Raw genomic sequence first — 21,808 nt, forward strand, 5'->3', positions numbered from 1 at the left:
GTAAGGAGGAAAACCATCTGGACGTGCCAGAAGAGGTTACAGCAGTAACTGGAGCTGCCCTGTCCTTCCGTTGTCCCAGGTCCTCACAACTAGAGTGTGAGGAGGTTGCTCACCCAAAATGAGTAAATCAGGCTCCCCTCAAATGCTCACCACTTCCTCATTCTCACCACCCTCCCTGGCATGAGCCATCTGGACGGACGTCCTCTACAAAGCTCCCTCTTCCCTTCTCCAGCACACACCCACCCATTCAGAAATGCAAGGGAGACATCTACATCCAGGACCGTTTTACAGGTCTTCTGCTCTTTTCTCTTCCCCTCTCTCTCTCAAAAATATGATTGGGTGCCACCTTCACGTGATGGAGCAGGAGTCAAGAGTTACCTGCACATTCAACACCAGCATCCTCTCCGTGGTTGCAGTTATGGCTTCCCCAGGATTTGGCCTGGCACAGAGAAATGCTGGACTCCATCCCAGCACAGGTCACTTCATCCAGCCAGATGGGCCCTGACCCCTGCCCGAAGGCAGCTTGGGACAGAGCTGATAGCGCGTGGCCGCAGCCCACCTCCCTGCACACCACTTGGGCGTCCATCAGGCTCCAGCTGTCATCGCACACGGTGCCCCATTCGCCACCATGGAAGACTTCAACTCTGCCAGAGCAGAAACTTGAGCCGTTCACCAGCCTGGTACGGGTCGCTCCTGCAAACACGCCCAAGAAGCAAAAGATCAGAGACTTTTCTGGTCATGCCATCGCCAGCAATGCATGGGAGCAGGGTCTCCTGCCCAGCAAGCCCAGGTGGCATCTGACTTGAAGGGGTTCATCCCCATGAAGCCAGGAGCCATCTGGGCTGAGAAATGGCCAGGGCGCTGCAGCCTCCATGCCAGATGTGGAGAGCTTTGGAGGGTGAAAACGGCATTTGGAAATCGCTTGGAGCAATGGTGTGAAGAGGCTAAATCTTCACAAATTTATGTAGGGAGGGAGTAAGTCTGCCGACCTGTAGGGGCCAGATCCAGCTCAAAATTAAGGCTCCTACCAGTGGCCATAGGTACCTGTCTCTCTGTGAGCTGGGTGCCTACACTCTTTTTACAATCAGAGGACACCCATTCAAGAGCAAGGGGCAACCAGTAAACAAGAAACGGCTACCAGTCAACAAGGGGCAGCCAGTCATCAGCAAGAAGGAACCAGTCAAAAAGAACTGACTACCAGGCAAGAAGAAGGGTCAATTTCTCAACAGCGAAGGTCAACCAATCAACAAGAAGGGGTGACCAGCCAACAGCAAAGGGCAAGACTACTGTCCTGTCTGTTGTTTAACCCTTTGGTTGTTCACAGCGGCTGATGGAAACCATGGTGGGTGCGTGTTCCTCACCCGAGCACACAACACTGGCGTCCTCCCCGTGCCCGCAGTTGTGGGCTCCCCAGGGCTGTGCCTGGCACTCGGAAAGGGCAGCCTCTGTCCCAGCACAGTGTACGTTGTCCAGCCAGATGGGGTCTGCTCCTCGCCCATAGTGAGCCCCATCGACGGCCGACAGCGCCATCCCACAGCCCAGCTGCCGGCAGACCACCCGGGCTCCGTTGAGGTCCCAGTCATCATCGCACACTGTCCCCCAGGTGCCATTGTAGAAGACCTCCAGCCGGCCCACGCAGGAATTGGGGCCATTCACCAGCCTGACATTGCCAGGACCTGACGCTGGCAACGATGGAGAGCAAAGAGAAGGAGATGTTAATGGGAAATCACGCAAAAGAAGAGGCTGGGCAGCAGCTGGGAAAGTATCTTGTCACTTGTTGTCCAAAAGGAATGGGGAAGAACAAGCAAGAGAGAGAGAGAGACATGAACAATTATAATTTTATTATAATAATTTTCAGGAGACACATGGAAACTGGCCCGTGAGCAAACTCCAGGCTTTTCCAGCTGAGAATCCAGTCCCCCAAAACCAGGAAGGCCAAAATACACAAAGACCTTTGTTAATTGCTATTAAGTGCACCACTAATTGCTTTTTAAGCAGATGACTCTGCCAAGATTGTAGGATAAACTCCCTAAGCACAATACCAGGACGGGTGACTGAGTTGCAGGCACTTTGTGGGAGGGATTTTGAAGAAGACTGTGCAGCCAGAGCACAAGGTGCCAGGGACTCTGCACCCACCACTCAAACCTGGCTCTGCTGGATGAACAGCCTTGACCCCAGGGTTAAGAATGGAGCTGAGCAAAGGGCTCCCTTATTTCCTGCAAGCACCCATCCTGCTTCTTCAGACCAGCTTGATCCCAGCCCATCAACACCGTGATACTTCCTTCCCCATCACAGGGCAGATAAATCCCATTCCTCCCCATTTTTTGGCCATTCAAGCTCCATAGCCCATCGTCAGTGCTACTGAAATGGCAGTGACACACTTGGTGCACTCGGTTTCTACACTTTTCCCACTTTTCATTGTTTATTCCTAATGTGCTGTGTGACTCTACTGCTGTAAAAATTCCTCCCCTCTTTGTGGAATGCACCTTCTAGAAGATACTGGCACTTTTGAGGGAACCTCAAGCCTTCTGCAGCCATCAGCTGGAGGACAGCTGCTCGTTGCAGCTGGGCTTGGCAGGTCTGCATCTACCATACTTGCAGAAGCACCCGTGAAACCATGGGTGTTGGTCTACATGCACACCTTATGAAGCCATGGAACCATGGGTATTACTCTAAGCGTGCACTTAAGAAACCATGAAACCATGGGTGTTGGTCTGAGCATGCATCTTAGAAATTTGCAGCAACCACAACCAAACTGCCCAGACATGAAGAGGAGCGGCAGCGCTCACGAATGCTGCGTCCCAAAATGCGGCACACAACCAACACTGGGGATGGAGGGACACAGGGGGAAACGCGAGAATACTCACCACACAGCCCTGCTAGGACAAGGAGGACCTCTGCAGCCCCAAGCCCAGCATGGGTGGATAGTCTGTCACTCATAGGGTACCCAGCTGACAGCAAAGAACTTTTGGAGAAGCTGTTCCCAGCCCGGCAGCAGTGTGGGAAGAGGTTGATTTGGCAGAGACAGAGATCAGGTCCACCATCACCAGCTGGAGAAGAAATATGCCAAAGACCTGATGAAGGCAGCTGGGAGAGGACACTTTCCGTTCCGCTCTGTCCCCCGGTTTCCCAGTGGCTCTTGCATCACATGGAGTCCAGTAGATGAAGGGGAACTGAATCTTCTGCTTTCAGCTTGATCCTTGGTGACCAGCAAGCATCCTCTGACCTCAGCTGCTGTTGCTGACATCCCATGGGTCCACCGCGGAAGAGGACATCAGAATGTGGACGAGAAGGGCTGGGGGAGCTGCAGGGCTTGGTTGTAGGATCTTAACTTTGCCCAGGAAGTGCATCTGCTTATAAGTGATGCGGACTCCATAGCCAACGGACAACAAAACGGACGAGCATCAAATGGTCCATCACCTTGATGAGGAGCAGACTCAGTACTGGCCCCACTGAGGGGGCTGAGACCAGTGGATCAAACGTGGGCACCAGCATGGCAACCCTTCAGGAGCATCTCAGAGGCTTGGGCCACGCAGCAGGTGCTCTTGTGGGGAAGGAGAGCAGCCTCCTCCACTTTCAGCTACTATCTCCTTCAGATCTGTAACAGGAATTCGGCCCAAATCTGCTGAGGTCATCTGCAAGAGGTCCTTTTCTCCATCCCCACGGGCAAACCTAAGTGCTGAGGCTGCAGACATGCCCGTGAGACCACAACCGCCAGCAGGTCAGCCAAGGATCTCCCAGTTATTAATTTTCAAGCAGAGGACGCCAGACACCACGTCTTCCTGCCTTGCTTGGCTTAAGCTGCTGCCTTCCTCATGCCTCTTCCTTCCTCTTTGGCTCACCCAGGTCTGGGACAGGGTCTCCACAGTTGACCCAAGGACTTCAACTGTGTCTTGCTGACCAAAAATGTTTGGGGCAAGAATCGACTTGGGGTTGCTTTTAGGATTCAACCTCAGGAACAAACCTTGGGTTCATCCCAATGAGGCTCTGACTAAGCTACCAATTCTGTTTTGGGCCTCGTTGAAGGTGAGCTGGAGCCCATGACCAGCTGATGGAGATTGGTGATGGCTGCTTGGTATCAACCACCCCCAGAAATGCATGGCAAATGTCTGGGGAGACCTTCGTATGGAGGGTCAAAGGGAAAGCAAACTCCTTTCGCCAATTACTCTTTTTTCCCTTGTTTTTAAAAATAAAGTAAGGTTGAATAAGGTAGAAACGGCCACCAAGGTATGAAGAAATGAAGCCGCAACTTGCTGTAGCCACTTTGCCCGGCTGTCAAACCGCTTCCTGTGCTGCCCTTCCACTGATTTTGGGTGAGCATCCTCTTGCAAACATTGCACTGAGAGCAGCAGCCACTGTCAGAAGCGGGAAACGCCTCGTGGGAAAGGAAAAGGGCTTATCTGTGCCATGGGTGCTTGGAGCAGCCTCCTGCTCCGGGGAAGGTGGAACACGAGTCATGGAGGAGCAGGGTTAAGAGCAAGCATTTCAGATGGCCCCCTGAACTCAGCTGGTGCAGCCAATGCCAGGTGCACACGGGCAGGAAACTTGTGGTGGGGCATCTCCAACACCATCTCCAGCATCACAGGTGGGGCAGGTACTTTGCATCCTACACGACGTCCCCAGAGGGCGCAGAGGGTGCAGATGGAGAAGGCCAGAGGGCAGAGACATGTGTGGTGTGCTCCATGTGCACAGGGAAGGTGGACAGAAGCATGTTCTGATCCTGAGGTATGGCCAAGTGAAGGATCTTGCTGTCTACCTGGGTTCCTCCTCCACTGGGATGAGATCCAGGCTGCCGGGAAGAGCAGGAGGAGATTCAGGCTCCCAGGGAAGAGCAGGAGGAAATCCAGGCTGCTGGGAAGAAGCAGGAGATCCAGGCTCCCAGGGAAGAGCAGGAAGAGATCCAGGCTGCTGGGGGCCTTTCAGGGATCTACAGGGCACATCTGGGGACACCACGGGCTATAGGGCAGGGCTGGGGGGCTTTTCAGGGATGTATAGGGCATATGACTATAAGAACTATATAAGGACAGAGAAGGTGTGTGCAGACCTGCAGCCAGAGGAGATGTGGGGCAGGGAAGGGGTGCAGGAGCAAAAGGGGGGATGTGGGGCAGGCAGGCGTGAGGCTGCCCTGGTGGCCAGGCCAGCAGGAGGGTCCCCTGTCCCATACCCACCTCCAGCCCCCCAGGGGCCTATAGGGCACCCCAGGCACAGGGACATGTGGGCCACCAGGTCCCCAGATACATGCTGTCCCCACCTCTGCTGACCCCTTGTCACCCACCTGCCCCTGGGGGGGACACAACACATTAGTGGCTCCAGGGTGGCGATGTCCTCAGTCGCAGTCCTGGGAGCCGTGAGAGAAATGGGCAACAACACGGGGGAGAAAAGGCAGAACGGGTAGGAGGGGGAGGAGTGTAAGCAGGGGGACAATAAGGGGATCCCCACCCTCTTTCTTATGGCAACCCTGCCCAAGTGACAAGCCTCCCCCAAAGGACATGGCGGGGGGGGCAGTGGAGACCCCACAGCCACCCTCATCAGAGTGACTGCTGTCCCCCTCTGGGGGCTCTTTGAGTGGGGGAGGGTCCTGTCCTGTGCCCATCACTGTGTCCTGGTGTCACAGCCCGGGGAGGGAGTGGCCTGCAGGGCAGGGGACATCACTATGGGGGGGCCGTGCGGGGCTGGAGACAAGGGGAACGGGGTGACGGGTCCTGGGATCCTGCATGTTCCTGTCCCCACATCACAGTGGCACTGGGTCCCCTGGGAGATCCCTGGAGTGTCCTGGGAGATCCCTCCCCCCCAGTCAATTCCAGCCCCCCATTTCCCCCAAAATCCTGCCTGCCCCAGTGCTCCAGTTGCTCCAACACCCTCTGAGCCCCCCCAAATTCATCCAACCCCTTTCTCCCAGATCCCCCAACCTTTTCCCAGCCCCCTAAGCCCCTGTCCCCCGTTTCATCAAGCCCCTCTGTGCTCCCCAATTTCCACCAGCCCCCCAAACTCCCGCCTCCCTAATTCCCCCGCCCCCCAAGTCCTCCCAAGCCCCAGCCCCAAAGTCTCCCAAATTCCCATCTGCCCCCCAACATCCTGCCCCGCCAGTTCTCCCAACCCCTCTAAGCTCCCCAACCCTTCCCTGAGTCCCCCATCCCCCCGAATCTCCATCAGAGCCCCAAAATCCCTACCAGGCCCCAACCTCCTGCCCCCCATTCCCCACTCCCCCCGAGCCCCCAAAATACCACCAGTCCCCCAACCTCCTGTCCCCTATTCCAACCACCTTTTGCCCCCCAAATCCTCACCGGCCCCCCGGCCTGCTACCCCCCAGTTCCCCTAACCACTCTGAGCCCCCCAAATCCCCACAAGCCCCAAATCTCCTGCCGCTCAAACCCTTCCCTGAGCCTCCCAACCCCTCTGAGCCCCCCAAATGTCCCCCAGCCTCCTGCCCCCTCCCCAGCTCACGCCCTCCCTGAACCCCCCCAGGGCCCCAAACCCTCCAACCCCTCCTCGAGTCCCCCAAATCCCCTGGGGAAGGACATACCACTCGCAGCCCCCCGTTACGAGTCGCGCCTCTCACCTCCCTCCCTCCCTCCCTGCTTCAAGATGGCGGCACCGCCGCCGACTCCATTTCCCAGCAGCCCCCACGAGGGACCGGCCTCGCCCCCTGGGCGCGCGCGGCACGGCGCGGCGCGGCGCCGGGAGGGGGCGTGGCTCCGCGCGCGGCGCGGCCCAGTCGTCGCTCGGCGGCGGCGGCGGCGGCCGGAGCGGGCTCTACCTAGCCCGGTCCGGCCCGGATCGGCCCCGCCGCGGCAACCCCTCCCCGCGCCCTTCCCGGCAGGTGAGCGGGAACCGGGGAGGGGGGGGGGCGGCGGCGGCGGGGCCGGGGCGGCGGCGGCAGCGGCGCCTGCGCGGGGCGGGGCCTGCAGGGGGGTGCGTGAGGGGAGGCGGGGCGGGGCCTGAAAGGGGCTTGAGGGACGCCGGGGGCGTGGCCTGGAGGGGAAAGTTGGTGGGGGCGGAGCCTGAAGGGAAAAGCAGGGCGGGGGCGTGGCCTAAGGGGCCTTGAGGGACGGGCGTGTGGCCGGAAGGGGAAAGCGGGTCAGGGGCGGGGCCTGAGGGGGAAACAGTGGGCCAGTGGGGGCGGGGCCTGGAGGGGAACACTGGCGGGTGCGGGCGGAGCTTCTGCGGCGAGGCCCCGCCCCCACAGTGGTGCCAGCCAACCGGGGCCGACTCCCTCCTACCCGGTGAGGCCACGCCCCCTCCCTCCTCTGTACACGTGGCCGGGTCCCTCTGATATGGGGGGGGGGGTGGGTAGGGATGTTGCACCCTGCCCACCCCCCCCACGTGTCCCCAACCCCCAGGACTGTCTCCATGGCGGGAGCCACACCACCAGCGGGGCCAGCTGGATCCCAGGCCGGGGCTCCAGGGACGCCCGACCAGCCCTACGCCTGCCGGGAGTGTGGGAAGGCCTTCAGGTGGTCCTCCCGTCTGGCCCACCACCAACGCAGCCACACGGGAGAGCGGCCCTACAAGTGCCCCGAGTGCCCCAAAGCCTTCAAGGGTTCCTCCGCCCTCCTCTACCACCAGCGGGGCCACACGGGCGAGCGGCCCTACGCCTGCCCCCAGTGCGGCAAGGCCTTCAAGCGGTCCTCCCTCCTCCAGACCCACCAGCGGGTCCACACGGGGCTGCGGGCCTTTGAGTGCGCCCAGTGTGGTCTCACCTTCAAGTGGGCATCCCACTATCAGTACCACCTCCGGCAGCACACTGGCGAGCGGCCCTACCGCTGCCCTGCTTGCCCCAAGGCCTTCAAGAACTCTTCCAGCCTCCGCCGGCACCGTCACACCCACACCGGCGAGCGGCCCCACGCCTGCCCTGTCTGTGGCAAAGCCTTCGCCCAAGCCACCAACCTCCGGCAGCACCAGCGGGTCCACACGGGTGAGCGGCCCTATGCTTGCCTCCAGTGTGGCAAGACCTTCACCCACTCCTCCAACCTCCTCCTCCACCGACGCACACACACCACTGCCCGGTCCTACGAGTGCCCGACCTGCACCAAGGCCTTTGTCTCCGACGCCTGCCTGCAGAAACACCTGCAGAGCCACACTGCCATGCCACCGCTCCTCCCAGCCCCTGCCACCCCACCAGAGACGCTCTGGAGTTGCTCCACCTGCCCCCTGAGCTTCACCAGTGAGGAGGAGCTGCTGGGACATCAAAGCAGCCACTCGGTGACAACGGTGACCCCCGCCACCCCTCACCATTGCCCCACCTGCGGCAAGACCTTCAAGAACAGCTCAGGGCTGGCCCGGCACCGGCACGGCCACACTGCTGAGCGGCCTTTCAAGTGCTCCATCTGCTCCAAGACCTTCACCCATTTGACCGGGCTGTTAGGCCACCAACGCAGCCACCCAGCCGCTGTCCCATCACGTCCCCTCCCCGAGGCTCCTCACCCCCCAGCAGTGTCCCAGCCTGCCCCGGAGCGCCCTTACCAATGCACTGAGTGCGGCAAAGCCTTCAAGGGCTCCTCGGGGCTGCGATACCACATGCGGGACCACACGGGCGAGCGGCCCTACGCCTGCCGTGAGTGCGGCAAGGCCTTCAAGCGGTCCTCCCTCCTCCAGATCCACCAGCGGGTCCACACGGGGCTGCGGGCCTTTGAGTGCGCCCAGTGTGGTCTCACCTTTAAGTGGGCGTCCCACTACCAGTACCACCTCCGGCAGCACACTGGCGAGCGGCCCTACCGCTGCCCTGACTGCCCCAAAGCTTTCAAGAACACCTCCTGCCTGCGCCGCCATCGCCAGCTCCACACCGGCGAGCGGCCCCACGCCTGCCCTGTCTGTGGCAAAGCCTTCGCCCAAACCTCCAACCTCCGGCAGCACCAGCGGGTCCACACAGGCGAGCGGCCCTACGCCTGCCCCCAGTGCGGCAAGACCTTCACCCACTCCTCCAACCTCCAGCTCCACCGACGCACCCACTCTGCTGCCCGCCCCTACCGCTGCCCCCTCTGCCCCAAGGCCTTTGTCATGGCCTCCTACCTCCAGCGTCACCTCCGCACCCATGCCCCCGGTCCTCGCGGGACTCCCCGCCGTCCCCCTCTGCCTCCCCCTGAACCCCAGACCTTCCTGCTGGTGCAGACCCCCCAGGGCCTGCAGCTCATCCCCAGCTCCCCAGCACCCCCACGGAAGCTCCTGCTGCTGCCCAGAGCCCCAGCCGAGCCCCCTGCCTTCACCCTACTGCCTGCTGAGGGTCCCTCACCCCAGGCGGGGAAGGGCCCCCGGGCATTGGGACCTCCCGCCACTGGGCAGAGCATCCTCTTGGTACCAGGCACAGGGCAGGCACTGCCTGGTATCCAGCTCCAGGCCGTGGCGGGGACCCCGGCGGGGGCCAGTGTCATCGTCCTGAGGGGTGGCGTCAGCAGTGTCCTCCCCCTGCGGGGGCCGCAGCCCCCCGAGGTGAGCAGCGTCCAGCTGCAGGCAGCCGAGGTGACCAATGTTCAGCTGCAAGCCCTGCCACAACCCTTGGAGGTCACCAGTATCCAGCTCCAAGCTGCCGAGGTGACAAACGTTCAGCTCCAAGCTACAGAGGTGGCAAGTGTCCAGCTCCAAGCCCTGCCACAGCCCTTAGACGTCACCAACATCCAGCTTCAAGCTGCTGAGGTGACAAACATCCAGCTCCAAGCCCTGCCACAACCCTCCAAAGTGACCAATGTCCAGCTCCAAGCTCTGCCACAGTCCTTGGATGTCACTAACATCCACTTCCAAGCTGCCGACATGACAAATGTCCAGCTCCAAGCTCTGCCACAACCCTCAGATGTCACCAACATCCAGCTGCAGGCCAGAGAGGTGACAAATGTCCAGCTGCAAGCCCTGCCACAACCCTTGGATGTCACCAAGATCCAGCTGCAAGCCTTGCCACAACCCTCCAACGTGACCAACATCCAGCTCCAAACCCTACCACAACCCTTGGATGTCACCAACATCCAGCTGCAGGCCACCGAGGTGACAAATGTTCAGCTCCAAGCTGTGCCACAGCCCTCGGGCATTACCAACATCCAGCTCCAAGCCCTGCCGCAGCCCTCAGAGGTGCCCAGCGTCCATCTCCAGGCCCCAGAGGTGACAGATGTCCATCTCCAGGCCACAGAGGTGCCCAGTGTCCATCTTGAGGCCACGGAGGTACCTGACATCCATCTCCAAGCCACAGAGGTGCCCAGCGTCCAGCTCCAGGCCATGGAGGTGCCTGATGTCCATCTGCAGACCACGGAGGTGCCCGATGTCCAGCTCCAGGCCATGGAGGTGCCCGATGTCCAGCTGCAGACCACGGAGGTGCCCGACATCCAGCTGCAGACCACGGAAGTGTCTGATGTCCAGCTCCAGGCCATGGAGGTGCCCGACGTCCAGCTGCAGACCACGGAGGTGCCCAGTGTCCAGCTCCAGGCCATGGAGGTGCCTGACGTCCAGCTCCAGGCCATGGAGGTGCCCGACGTCCAGCTGCAGACCACGGAGGTGCCTGATGTCCAGCTGCAGACCACGGAGGTGCCTGACATCCAGCTGCAGACCACAGAGGTGTCTGATGTCCAGCTCCAGGCCATGGAGGTGCCCGACGTCCAGCTGCAGACAACAGAGGTGCCCGATGTCGATCTTGAAACCACTGAGGTGCCCAGTGTCCATCTCGAAACAACTGAGGTGCCCAACATCCATCTCCAGACCACGAAGGTGACCAGTGTTAACCTGCAGGCCACCGAGGTGACCAGCGTCCATCTCCAGGCCACAGAGGTGCCCAACATCCATCTCCAGTCCATCTCCACCTCCAGTGAGGTGCCCAGTATGTGTCACCAAACCACTGAGGTGCCCAGTGTTCATCTCCAAGTCACGGAGGTGCCCAGCCTCCATCTCCAGACCATGGAGATGACCAATGTCCATCTCCAAGACACTAAAGCGTCCAGCGTCCAACAGCAAATAATGGAGGTGCCTAACATCCATCTCAAGATCACGGAGGTTCCCAACATGCAACTGAAGACAATGGAGGTGGCAGATGTGCATCTCCAGGCCACAGGGGTGCCCAACACCTGTCACCAAATTTTGGAGGTGCCCAGTGTCCAACTCAGGACCATGGAGATGCCTAACATGCATCTCAAGACCACAGCGGTGCCTAAGGTCCAACTCAAGACCACAGAGGAGGTCCCCAACATCCATCTCAAGACCATGGAGGTGCCCAACATCCATCTCAAGACCATGAAGGTGCCCAACATCCAGCTGAAGACCATGGAGCTGCCCAGTGTCCAACTCAAGACCATGGAGGTGCCCAGCGTCCACCTCAAGCCCACGGAGGTGACAAATGTCCATCTCCAGGCCACAGAAGACCCCAATGTCCAGCCACAGCCCCCTGAAGTGCTCGTGGCAGGCGGGGGGCCATCCTCCTCCCAATCCCCACGGGTGGCAGTGGTGGGGACGGCCAGGGGGTTGCCCTCCATGGTGCTGCTGCGGGGGGCTGGGGGGGAACCTGCCCGCCTCTGTCTGCAGGCACTGGCCCAGCTGCCCTCCCCTGCCCCCCCCCGGATCCTCCTGGTCCGCGGTGAGCCGGTACCGGGGGACAGTGATGGGGAGCACCCCCCCACCCCGGCCCGGGGCGAGGCCGGAGGTGGCAGCGGTGGAGGGGGGACGGGACCCCCCACCCCGGAGCTGCCCAGTGTCCCACTGGTTCACACCTTCTGAGGGGGGAGGGGGGGCGGACCCCCCTGGGTCCCCCCTCGGGACCCCTCAGACTCCCCTTTGGAGCCAGAGCTGGGGGGACTCCTCGGGGTCCCACTTACACACATCTTCTGGGGGAAAGGGGGGGCCGGTCCCCCATGACCCCCGGGACACCCAGGACCCCCCATGATCCCCCCGCCACCCCTGCGGAGCTGGGAAGCGGGGGGTGTCTGAGCCTTGGGGTCCCGGGGAGGGGGGGGGGGAGGGATCGGACGCCTGGGTCCGCCGTGGGATGGGTCAATAAAGGGTGCCCCCCCCTTCCCCCCCACCAGCGCCCTGCGGCTCTTCCTTCCCGCGGGCGGGGGTCGGGGCCACGCTCTGCGCCTGCGCGGTGCAGCGCGGCCTTGGGCGGGTCCATGGGGGGGGGGGGGCGCGGAAGGGGCCATGAGGGAGTTCTGAGGGGTGGGGGGGGTGTGTGTGTCTCTTACTGGGACCACTGGGGGGGGGGGGCGCTTGGGCACAGGATCTGGGGAACACAGAGGTGCCGGGGGGGCATTGAGGGACACAGGGGTACCCTCAGCCCTGCCCCACTGCCCCCCCCATGGTCCCAGTCCCCCCACCCGTCTGTCAGCATTACTGGACCTGTGACCCCCCCCGCCGACCCCCGCTATGGCTCCAGACTGGCCCTGGGACTTCCCCAGTATGGCCCCACTGACACCCAGTACGTGTGTGCCTGTGTGTGAGCATGTGTGTCCATTTGTACATGTGTGTGGGTGTGCTCCTGTGTGCCTGTATGCATGCTTGTACATGTGTCCACATGCTTGCACTTGTGCACGCATGTATGTGCTTTTGTACATATGCACGCGTGTATTCATGCACGTCTGTGCATATGTGTGTGCAAGCGTGCATATGTGTGCATGAGTGTGTACAAGTGTGTGTCTGCACATGTGCGTGCATGTGTGTGTATGTGTGTGCCAGTGAGTGTGCAGATGTGTGTGCATGTGTGCAAATATGTGCACACGAGTGTGGTTGTCTGTGTGCCCGCGTGAGTGTGCAGCAGCCGTGAGTGCCCTCTGCCCATGTGCTGCTGCTGCAGGAGGCCCCGTGCACACTTGTGTCAGGGCAGCGGGAGGCCCCATGCGCACACACGTTTGTGGGAAGCCCCATTCACACGTGTGTCGGTGGGAAGACGTGTGTACAGGCGTGTCAGTGGGAGGCCCCATGCCCACACGTGTCGTGGCAGTGGGAGGCCCTGTGCACACGTGCATTGGTGGGAGGCCCCGTGCACATGTGTGTCAGGGCGGAGGAAAGCCACGTGCACATGCGTGGGCACTACACGTGTGTCCCCAGGGTGCCGTGTGGCTCTGGCGTTACCCCCCACCAGCCCTGGGGGGGGGGTGTAACACAGGACCAGGGGGATTCTCAGTCCCCCTCCCTTCCCCCCGGTCCCCTGTCGCCAGCCCAGGGGGTCCCAGTTCCCTCCTGCCGCTCGAGCCCAGCCCCCCCCAGCCCTGGGACAGACAGACGGACGGACTGAGTCATCCTTGGCCCAGCAGCCCCGGCTCGGCCTCGCTTCCCCCACCCCCCCCCACCCCGGCCCCAGCGCCACCAGCGTCCGCCATGGCCTTCACCCTCCTGCTGCTGGGTGAGCCCGGGCGGCACCGCCTGCGCTGCACTGGCACCGCACTGCACCGCACTGCACGGGCTTTGCACTGCACCAGCACCGCACTGCATCGGCACCGCACCGCATCACGCTGCACCAGCACCACACCGCACGGGCACTGCACCGCACCGCACCAGCACCGCACTGCACCATCACTGCAACGCACTGGCACTTCACTGCACGGGCACCGCACCGCACTGAACTGCACTGCACCGCACCGGCACCGCACCGCATGGGCACCGCACTGCACCGACCCAGCACCACACCGCACTGCACCTCACTGCACTGCACTGCACTGCACTGCACCAGCACCGCACTGCACAGGCACCACGCTGCACCTCACCACACCGCAGTGCACTGCACGGGGTGGGGGTGCGTGTGGTGTGGGTGCTGGGGGGGTGGGGTGAATACAGCGCTGGACACTGCACGGGCACTGGCACTGCACGGGCACTGCACAGGGCTGGTGTGCGTGTGGCACAGATACGGCACGGGTATGGCGTGGGGGCGGGGAGGGGGGTTGAATACAGCACTGGGCACTGCACAGGCACTGGCACGATGCTGGACATGGCATGGGCACTGCACTGGGCACTGGGAGGGAAGAGCACTGCTGGGGGGGCACTGAGCTGGGCACTGCAAAGACGGCTGGGCACTGTAGGGGCACTGCAAAAGGGCTGGACGTGGCACTGGGTGCTGCAGGGGGCACTGGGCACTGCATGGGGCTGTGGGACACTTTCAGGGGGGAGAGGCACTGGGCACTGTGGGCTGTGCTGGGCACGGGGCAGGGCATGGGGCACTGGGAACTGGGAAGGGCACTGGGAACTGGGCACTGGGAATTGCACTGGGCGCCATGGGCCATGCTGGGAACTGGGCGTGGGGCACTGTGGGCTGTGCGGGACAGTGGGAAGGCTGTGAGGCATTGGGCAGGGCACTGGATGTTCTGGGCTGTCCTGGGTGCTGGGTACTGGGAGAGGAACTGGGTAGGGTGGGTTGTGATGGATAGTGGGAAGAGCACTGGACAGTGGGCATGGGGGGCACTGAGCACTGGGAAGGGCACTGGGCACTGGTCATGGACACTGGGAAGGGCAATGGTCATGGGGCACCAGGCACTGGGAGGGGCACTGGGCACTGGGAACCAGGAACTGGGGAGGGCACTGATCATCCAGCACTGGGCACCGGTCAGAGAGCACTGGGAAGGGCACCAGCCATGGGGCACTGGGCACTGGTCCCCACTGCTCGGGTGCCCCAGGGAGCCCTGACCCCCCAGGGGAGCCTGGTATGGGGTGAGGTGCCTGAACACCCGGGTTTCCCCACTCATCTTCTCCACTTGGTCTCCAGTGGGGCTGCTGGGACCCCGCAGCACAGGTACTGGGGGTGGGACGGGGGCTGGGGGAGGAAGGGGAGGTGGGGCAGCGGGGGGGGGGGGGGGGGGGGGCAGTCCTGGCCCGATGGCTCTCAGTTAGTCCCAGTGAGGGCAAGCCTTCAGGGGCTCCCAGTTTGTGCAAAGGATCCAGGTGGGTCCCAATGTGTGCAGGGGTCCCAGGGTGTACAAAGGGTCCCGTAGGATCCCAGTTTGTGTAAAGGATCCCAGCAGGTCCCAATAGGCACCAGCAGGTCCCAGAATCCCAGTGGGTCCCAGTGGGTGCAAAAGCTCCCAGTGGGTCCCATTGTGCGCAGGGCTGTCAACAGGTTCCAGTGGGTCCTGGGGGCTCCCAGAAGGTCCCGGTGTGTGCAAAGGACTCCAGTGGGTCCAAGTTGGGGGGGGGGGGGGGGGTCCCAGTGGGTCCCAGTGTGTGCAGGGCTCCCAACGGGTCCCAGTGGTGGTCGGCAGGTGCCGCTGGCCCCGATGCCTGAGCCTGGGCTGTCCCCAGGGCCGTTCCCAGTGCGACTGGCCGGGGGCCCCGGGCGCTGTGCTGGGCGAGTGGAGGTGCAGCACAGCGGGCACTGGGGCACTGTCTGCGACGACGACTGGGGGCTGCCAGACGCGGCGGTGGTCTGCCGGCAACTGGGCTGCGGGACCGCCCTGGCCGCCCCCTCAGGAGCCTGGTTCGGAGAGGGCTCGGGTCCCATCTGGCTCAACGGGTTGCGGTGCCGGGGCACCGAGGAGCGCCTGGTGCTGTGCCGGCACCGGGGCTGGCGTCCCCACGTCTGCGCCCATGAAGAAGATGCCAGTGCCGTCTGCTCAGGTGGGCTGCAGCGGGCGGGTGGGTGAGGCTGCGGCGTTGGGGGGGCCTGAGCTGGGGACTCCCTCCCTGACCGACGCTTCCCACAGCTCACCGCTTCCAGCCCCTCGGCACTGCCGAGCCTCCCTGGAGCCCCACACCGCCACCCACTGTCACCCAGCCACCCACTGTCACCCAGCCACCCACTACAGCCTGCACGGGCGCAGCGTGCCCAGGTACGGTGTGCACAGGTACAGCATGGGGGGGTACAGCATGCACGGGTACAGCGTGTGGAGGCATGGTGTGCACAGGTACAACGTGCACGGATGCGATGTGCACAGGCATGGTGTGAACAGGTACAGCATGCACAGGTATGGTGTACATGGCCATGGTGTGCACAGTCACAATGTGCACAGGCACAGCACGCGCATCTATGGCGTGCACAGGTGTGGTACGCATGGGCATGGTGCGCACGGGGCACAGCTTGCACGGGTAGAGTGTGCACAGGTACAGTGTGCGTGGTCACTGTGTGCACAGACATGGTGCATGCAGGCACAGCGCGCACAGGTACAGTGTGCATGCTCACTGTGTGTGCAGGTACGCTCTGCACGGGCAGGGTGTGCACAGGTGCCCCCCCTCCACGGGTCCCGGGGGCTGTGATGGCGCTGATCCTGGCCTCTCTCCCAGGGGCTCCCACCATGCGGCTGGTGGGGGCCACGGGGCGCTGTGCTGGCCGGCTGGAGATCTTCCACGCTGGGCAGTGGGGCACCGTCTGCGACGACCTGTGGGGGCTGCCGGATGCGGCGGTGGTCTGCCGGCAGCTGGGCTGTGGGGCTGCCCTCGATGCACCCCGGGCAGCTTTTTTTGGCGAGGGCACCGGGCCCATCTGGCTGGACGATGTGCGGTGCCAAGGGAACGAGTCATCCCTGCTGGGGTGCCCGGCTTCTCCCTGGGGTGTCACCAATTGCCAGCACCGGGAGGATGCCGCCGTTGTCTGTGCAGGTACCTGCCACGGGGGGCGGGGCTGGGAACCATGCCCCCGCAGGGGTGATGCAGTAGGCATGCAGTCCCCGTACCTGTGCAGTGGTCCTGGGGCAGTGGGAGGGTGCAGGGACACTGCGGCTGAATTGCAAACCCCGTGGGTGCGTGGTCCGCAGGGTGCAGTGCGTGGGTGTGGCGTTTGGGGACACCGAGGCTGGGCAGCTCGTGTGTGTGCAGTGTGTGCACATGTGCATTGCGTGTTTGGGCAGGATGCAGTGCATGGGGACACTGAGTCTGTGCAGTGCATGCATGGGCAGTGCGTGCATGTGGGCAGTGCGTGCATGGGCAGGGTGCAGTGCATGTTTGTACTGCATGGCATCATGGAGTCTGTGCAGTGCATGCATGGGCAGTGCGTGCATGTATGCAGTGCATGAGTGCAGTGCACGGGGACACTGAGTCTGTGCAGTCTGTGCGTGGGCAGGGCACAGTGTGTGTGTGCACTGCACGGCAACACAGAGTCTGTGCAGTGCATGCGTGGGCAGGGTGCAGTGCATATGTGCAGTGCATATGAGGACACAATGCAGTGAGTGTGTGTGCAGTGCATGGGGACACCGAGGCTGGGCAGCTCATATGTGTGCAGTGTGTGCATGTGTGCATTGCGTGTTTGGGCAGGATGCAGTGCATGGGGACACAGAGTGTGTGCAGTGCAAGTGTGGGCAGGGTGCAGTGCATGCATGCAGCGCACATTTGCCCTGCATTGGGACACGGAGTCTGTGCAGTGAATGCGTGGGCAGGGAGCAGTGCATGCGTGCAGTGCATGCGTAGGCAGAACGCAGCGTGTATGCAGTGCAGGCACTGCAGGGCTCATGCTGGTCTCCTCTCCCTGCAGATGAGCTGGTCACCCTGGATGTCCACCCTGCAGAGCCCACTCGCCGCCAGCTGCCGCCGAAGCCAGCCCGGGTGCTCCCCTCCACACAGCCCCGTGTCCCTGGCTCTCCCCGGAGCAGCACAGCCACAGGGACAGCCCTCAGGGGTAGGAGGAGCACAGATGGGGGTCCTCGTGGGGTCCCCGTCCTCCCATGCAAGGGCCCTGGGAGCCAGTGGGTGGTTGACTGCAATGTGGAACACCATGTTTTGCGGGACTGGGGGCTGGAGCCGGTTTGGGAGGTGCCGACATACCCCATGCACCTCCCCTGCCTGATGGGGTCCCTCCCCATGTCCCAGAGAGCCTGTCCCCAAGGGATGCCCCCACCATTGGCCCTGGGTCCCCCCTGCCAGAGCTGAGCTGAGCGACTCTTGTTGCTGCAGGGCAAGATGACCTGCTGTCACCAACGGGGACCTCTCCACTGGCCAGCAGCACCCAGCATCCTGCAGGACATGGTCTGGCCAACGCCACCCCTGGCACCCAGCGCCCCACAGGACAAAGTCGAATCAATACCACCCAAGCCAAAGTGGGACGAGATCCCATTCGTATCATCAGGATCACCCGACTCAAAGCAGAACAGGATCTAGCTGGCATCATCCAGAGCACCAAGCCCAAGGCGGGACGAGATCCAGCTGGTGCCACCAGGTCTAAAGTGGGACGTGATCCATCTGGTCCCACCAAGTCCAAGGCAGGACGGGATCCAGCTGACACCAACAGGTCTAAGGCAGGACGAGATCCAGTCAGTACCATCCACATCATCCGGTCCAAAGCAGGGCGGGATCCAACCAGTATGACACGGATCACCCGACCTAAAGCTGGACAGATTCTGGCAGGTGCCAACCAGACCACCAGGAAACCACCAGAACGGGGTTTGGTTGGGACCATGCGAGGTACCAAGCCCAAGGTAGGGCAGAATCCATTTGTTGCCACCCAGCCCCAAACAGGGCAGGATGTGGCAGCTGCCATCCAGCTCACCCAACCCCCAGCAGGACAGGATCCCACTGATGCCACACAAGCCAAAGTGGGGCAGGATCTGGGTGGTACCACACGAGGCACCAGACCCAAAGCAAGGCAGGAGCTGGCTCCCACCATGGTGGTCCCAGCAGGGGATACCATATGGAGTAACCAGAACATGAAAGAACCAGGTCCTGAAGGTACCACGAGGAGCACACGTCCTCCAGCAGAACTGGATACTGATGGTACCAAATGGACAACACGTTCTTCAGCAGACCCAGATCCAGAAGGTACCATGAGGAGCACACGTCCTCCAGCAGAACTGGATACTGATGGTACCAAATGGACAACACGTTCTTCAGCAGATCCAGATCCAGAAGGTACCATGAGGAGCACACATCGTTCAGTGGAACTGGACCCAAGTGGTACCACATGGAGCACATGTCCTCCAGCAGAACCAGGTCCTGAAGGTACCATAATGAGCACAGGTCCTCCAGTGGAACTGATTTCAGATGGTACCATACGGAGCACACGTTCTCCAGTGGAACTGGATTCAGATGGTACTGCATGGAGCACAGGTCCTGCAGCAGAACCAGATCCAGAAGGTGGCATGAGGAGCACACATCCTTCAGTGGAACTGGATCCAGATGATACCACATGGAGCACACGTCCTCCAGCAGAACCAGGTCCTGAAGGTACCATAATGAGCACAGGTCCTCCAGTGGAACTGATTTCAGATGGTACCATACGGAGCACACATTCTCCAGTGGAACTGGATTCAGATGGTACTGCATGGAGCACAGGTCCTGCAGCAGAACCAGATCCAGAAGGTGGCATGAGGAGCACACATCCTTCAGTGGAACTGGATCCAGATGATACCACATGGAGCACACGTCCCCCAGCAGAACCACATCCTGAACATACCACGATGAGCACACATCCTCAAGCAGAACCAGGTCCTGAACATACCACGATGAGCACACATCCTCAAGCAGAACCAGGTCCTGAAGGTACCATGAGTTCTACACACCCTGCAGCAGAACCAAATCCAGAAGGTACCATGAGGAGCACGCATCTTCCAGTGGAACTGGACCCAGGTGATACCACATGGAGCACACGTCCTTCAGCAGAACCGGTTCCTGAACATACCACGATGAGCACACATCCTGCAGCAGAACCACATCCTGAACATACCACGATGAGCACACGTCCTGCAGCAGAATCAGGTCCTGAAGGTACCATGAGGAGTACTCATCTTCCAGCAGAACTGGGTCCAGATGGTACGATGCAGAGCACACATTCTTCAGCAGAAAGGGGTCTGGATGATGCCATGTGGAGAGCACACCCCATAGCAGAACCTCGCCCCCGTGGTGCCACACTATATGCACGTCCGTCAGCAGAACTGGATGCAGATGGTACCATGCAGAGCCCAGGTTCTTTAGCAGATTTCAGTCTAGATGATACCCTGAGGAGCACACATCCTGTGGCAGCACCAGGTCCAGAAGGTACCATGATGAGCAAACATACTGCAGCAGAACTGAGTCCAGATGGTACCACGTGGAGCATACATCCCAGAGCTGAACCTGGTCCAGAAGCTACTGTGAGAAGCACACGTCCTCCAGTAGATCTGGATCCAGATGGTACTAAGCAAGGAATTTCTTGGAAGAAATTTTCAGGAAAAGGATGAAATGTTGGAGGGCTGGGGCAGGTGGGAAGACAGGAGAGACTGAGAGGGGAAGAGATGATTGAACGGATGGAAAGGTCAAGGGAGGGAAGGACAGAAAATTAGGAGAAAGGGCTGGTGGATTGATTGGTAGATGGCAAGGAAGGATTTGTTGGAGAATGGATGCATGGACAGCAAGGAAAGAGGAATGGATGGGTGGGTGGGTGGGTGAGCGGAGGGAGGGAGGGAGGGAGGGAGGGAGGGATGGATGGATGGATGGATGGATGGATGGATGGATGGATGAGGTGCTTTTCACCCAGTGCGAGGGCACCTGGAGATGGTGGTGCAAGGGCCTCACAGACCTCTGTGTCCCTTCCCTTCCCAGCTGCTGACCTGGATGCAAGCCCTGCTGGGGTGTCTGCTTTCCCAACAGAGCCCCCATCACTGCCTCTGTCACAGAACCCCACCCTGATGCCAGCAGCCCCTCCTGCCCTTGCAGTCCAGCTGGGTCCAGGCTCCAGCATCCCCTCACAGTTCCCCCCAGAGCCCTCCAGCACCCAAAGCTCCCCAGTACCTACCCAACCCCCCGAGGAAACCCCTAGTGCTCAGACCCCCCCAGCACCCATTCAGCACCCCATGGAGCCTGTAAGCACCCATAACCCCCCAACAGTCCCCCAGCACTCCATGGAGACTCCCAGCCCCCAGATACCTTCAGCTACCATGCAGCACCCCACGGAGACCCTCAGCACCCAGACCCTCCCAGCACCCAAGCAGCAATCCATGGAGACCCTTGGCTCCCAGGCCCCCACAGCACCCTGTCAGCACCCCATGGAGACTGCCAGCCCCCATATATCCCCAGCATTCCTTCAGCACCCCATGGAGATCCTCAGCACCCAGATACCCCCAGCACTCCCAGAGCACCCCACAGAGACCCTCAGCACCCTGACCTCTCCAGGACTCTCCCAGCAACCTATGGAGACCCTCAGCACCCAGACACCACCAGCACCCCAGGACCACCTCACGGAGCCCCTTGGCACCCAGACCCCCCCAGCACTTCCCCAGCCCCCCATGGAGCCTCTCAACACCGAGACACCCTCAGCACCCTCACAGGCCCCCCCAGAGCCCCTCAATACCAAGATCCCCCCAGCACCCTCCCAGCTTCCCCTGGAGCCCCTCAGCACCCATCTGGCCCACACACCAACAGACCCTGTGTTCCCAGGGCCCTCATGCACAGGTAAGACTGGGGGGGTGGGGAGGGCACAGCAGCAGAGGGGGTGTCCTGCTACCCCCTGGAGTGATATCCATTGGGACCCCCAGGCTCTGGGCCAGTGGGGGGTAGGTGATGGCAGGATGGGGGAGGGATGCAGGGTCCCCCTGCACCCCAAATTCTGACTTTTGGCAGGGGGAGAACACGACTGGGGGAGTGGGTAATCTATCTCTCATGGCTGCACTTTAGGGGGTCTCTGCATATCACTCCACAGGTTCGGCTCCACCAGCAGTGCCACCGCCAGCCCACCCTGAAGCTGGAGGACAGTGGGGAGGGGCGTCTGGCGGTTGCCCCCCCTGTCCGGCCCCCCAACTGCAGGCCCTGCTGCAAGAGGTGCAGGGGCTGCGGGGAGACCTGCAGGCACTGGCCTTGACCCTCCAGCATCTCCTGGGGGGCTTTTCAGGGACCCCTCATGCCACCAGCTCTCAGCCGTGATGGGGTTGTCACACAATCGCCCCCCCCAGTTGGGTGGCTTAGGGGGGCTGCCATGACCCCAAGAGGAAATAAAGTGGGGCTGGACCCCTCCCAATCCTGG

At 61.6% G+C, this 21,808-nt stretch overlaps 3 protein-coding genes across 3 annotated transcripts in view; 2 read left to right on the forward strand and 1 right to left on the reverse strand.

Moving 5' to 3' along the window:
* Positions 1-3,695, reverse strand: part of LOC141476430 (uncharacterized) — a 37,466-nt gene extending 33,771 nt beyond the window's left edge. Inside the window, 3 exon segments of the mRNA XM_074165108.1 lie at positions 347-693; positions 1,362-1,682; positions 3,575-3,695. Of these exon segments, the coding sequence (XP_074021209.1) occupies positions 347-693; positions 1,362-1,682; positions 3,575-3,695 (789 nt within the window).
* Positions 3,696-7,350: 3,655 nt separating this feature from the next.
* On the forward strand, positions 7,351-11,685 carry LOC141476431 (uncharacterized). Its single transcript, XM_074165109.1, has one exon. It carries the CDS (start codon positions 7,351-7,353, stop codon positions 11,683-11,685), a length of 4,335 nt encoding a protein of 1,444 aa, XP_074021210.1.
* A 2,730-nt stretch (positions 11,686-14,415) lies between these two features.
* Positions 14,416-21,807, forward strand: LOC141476432 (uncharacterized). The gene is given in 10 exon segments (XM_074165110.1): positions 14,416-14,503; positions 14,568-14,623; positions 14,626-14,686; positions 15,193-15,507; positions 15,594-15,719; positions 16,171-16,485; positions 17,354-17,518; positions 17,773-19,983; positions 20,392-21,240; positions 21,488-21,807. Coding segments are annotated over 10 exon segments (4,407 nt in total). The 3' UTR covers positions 21,709-21,807.
* The last annotated feature ends 1 nt before the right edge of the window (position 21,808 follows it).

This window comes from Numenius arquata, chromosome 32 (assembly GCF_964106895.1).
Source record: "Numenius arquata chromosome 32, bNumArq3.hap1.1, whole genome shotgun sequence".
Classification (NCBI taxonomy): domain Eukaryota; kingdom Metazoa; phylum Chordata; class Aves; order Charadriiformes; family Scolopacidae; genus Numenius; species Numenius arquata.

Excerpts from the sequence above, each read along its gene's own strand:
- LOC141476431 (XM_074165109.1), top strand. The coding sequence starts at position 7,351 with ATGGCGGGAGCCACACCACCAGCGGGGCCAGCTGGATCCCAGGCCGGG.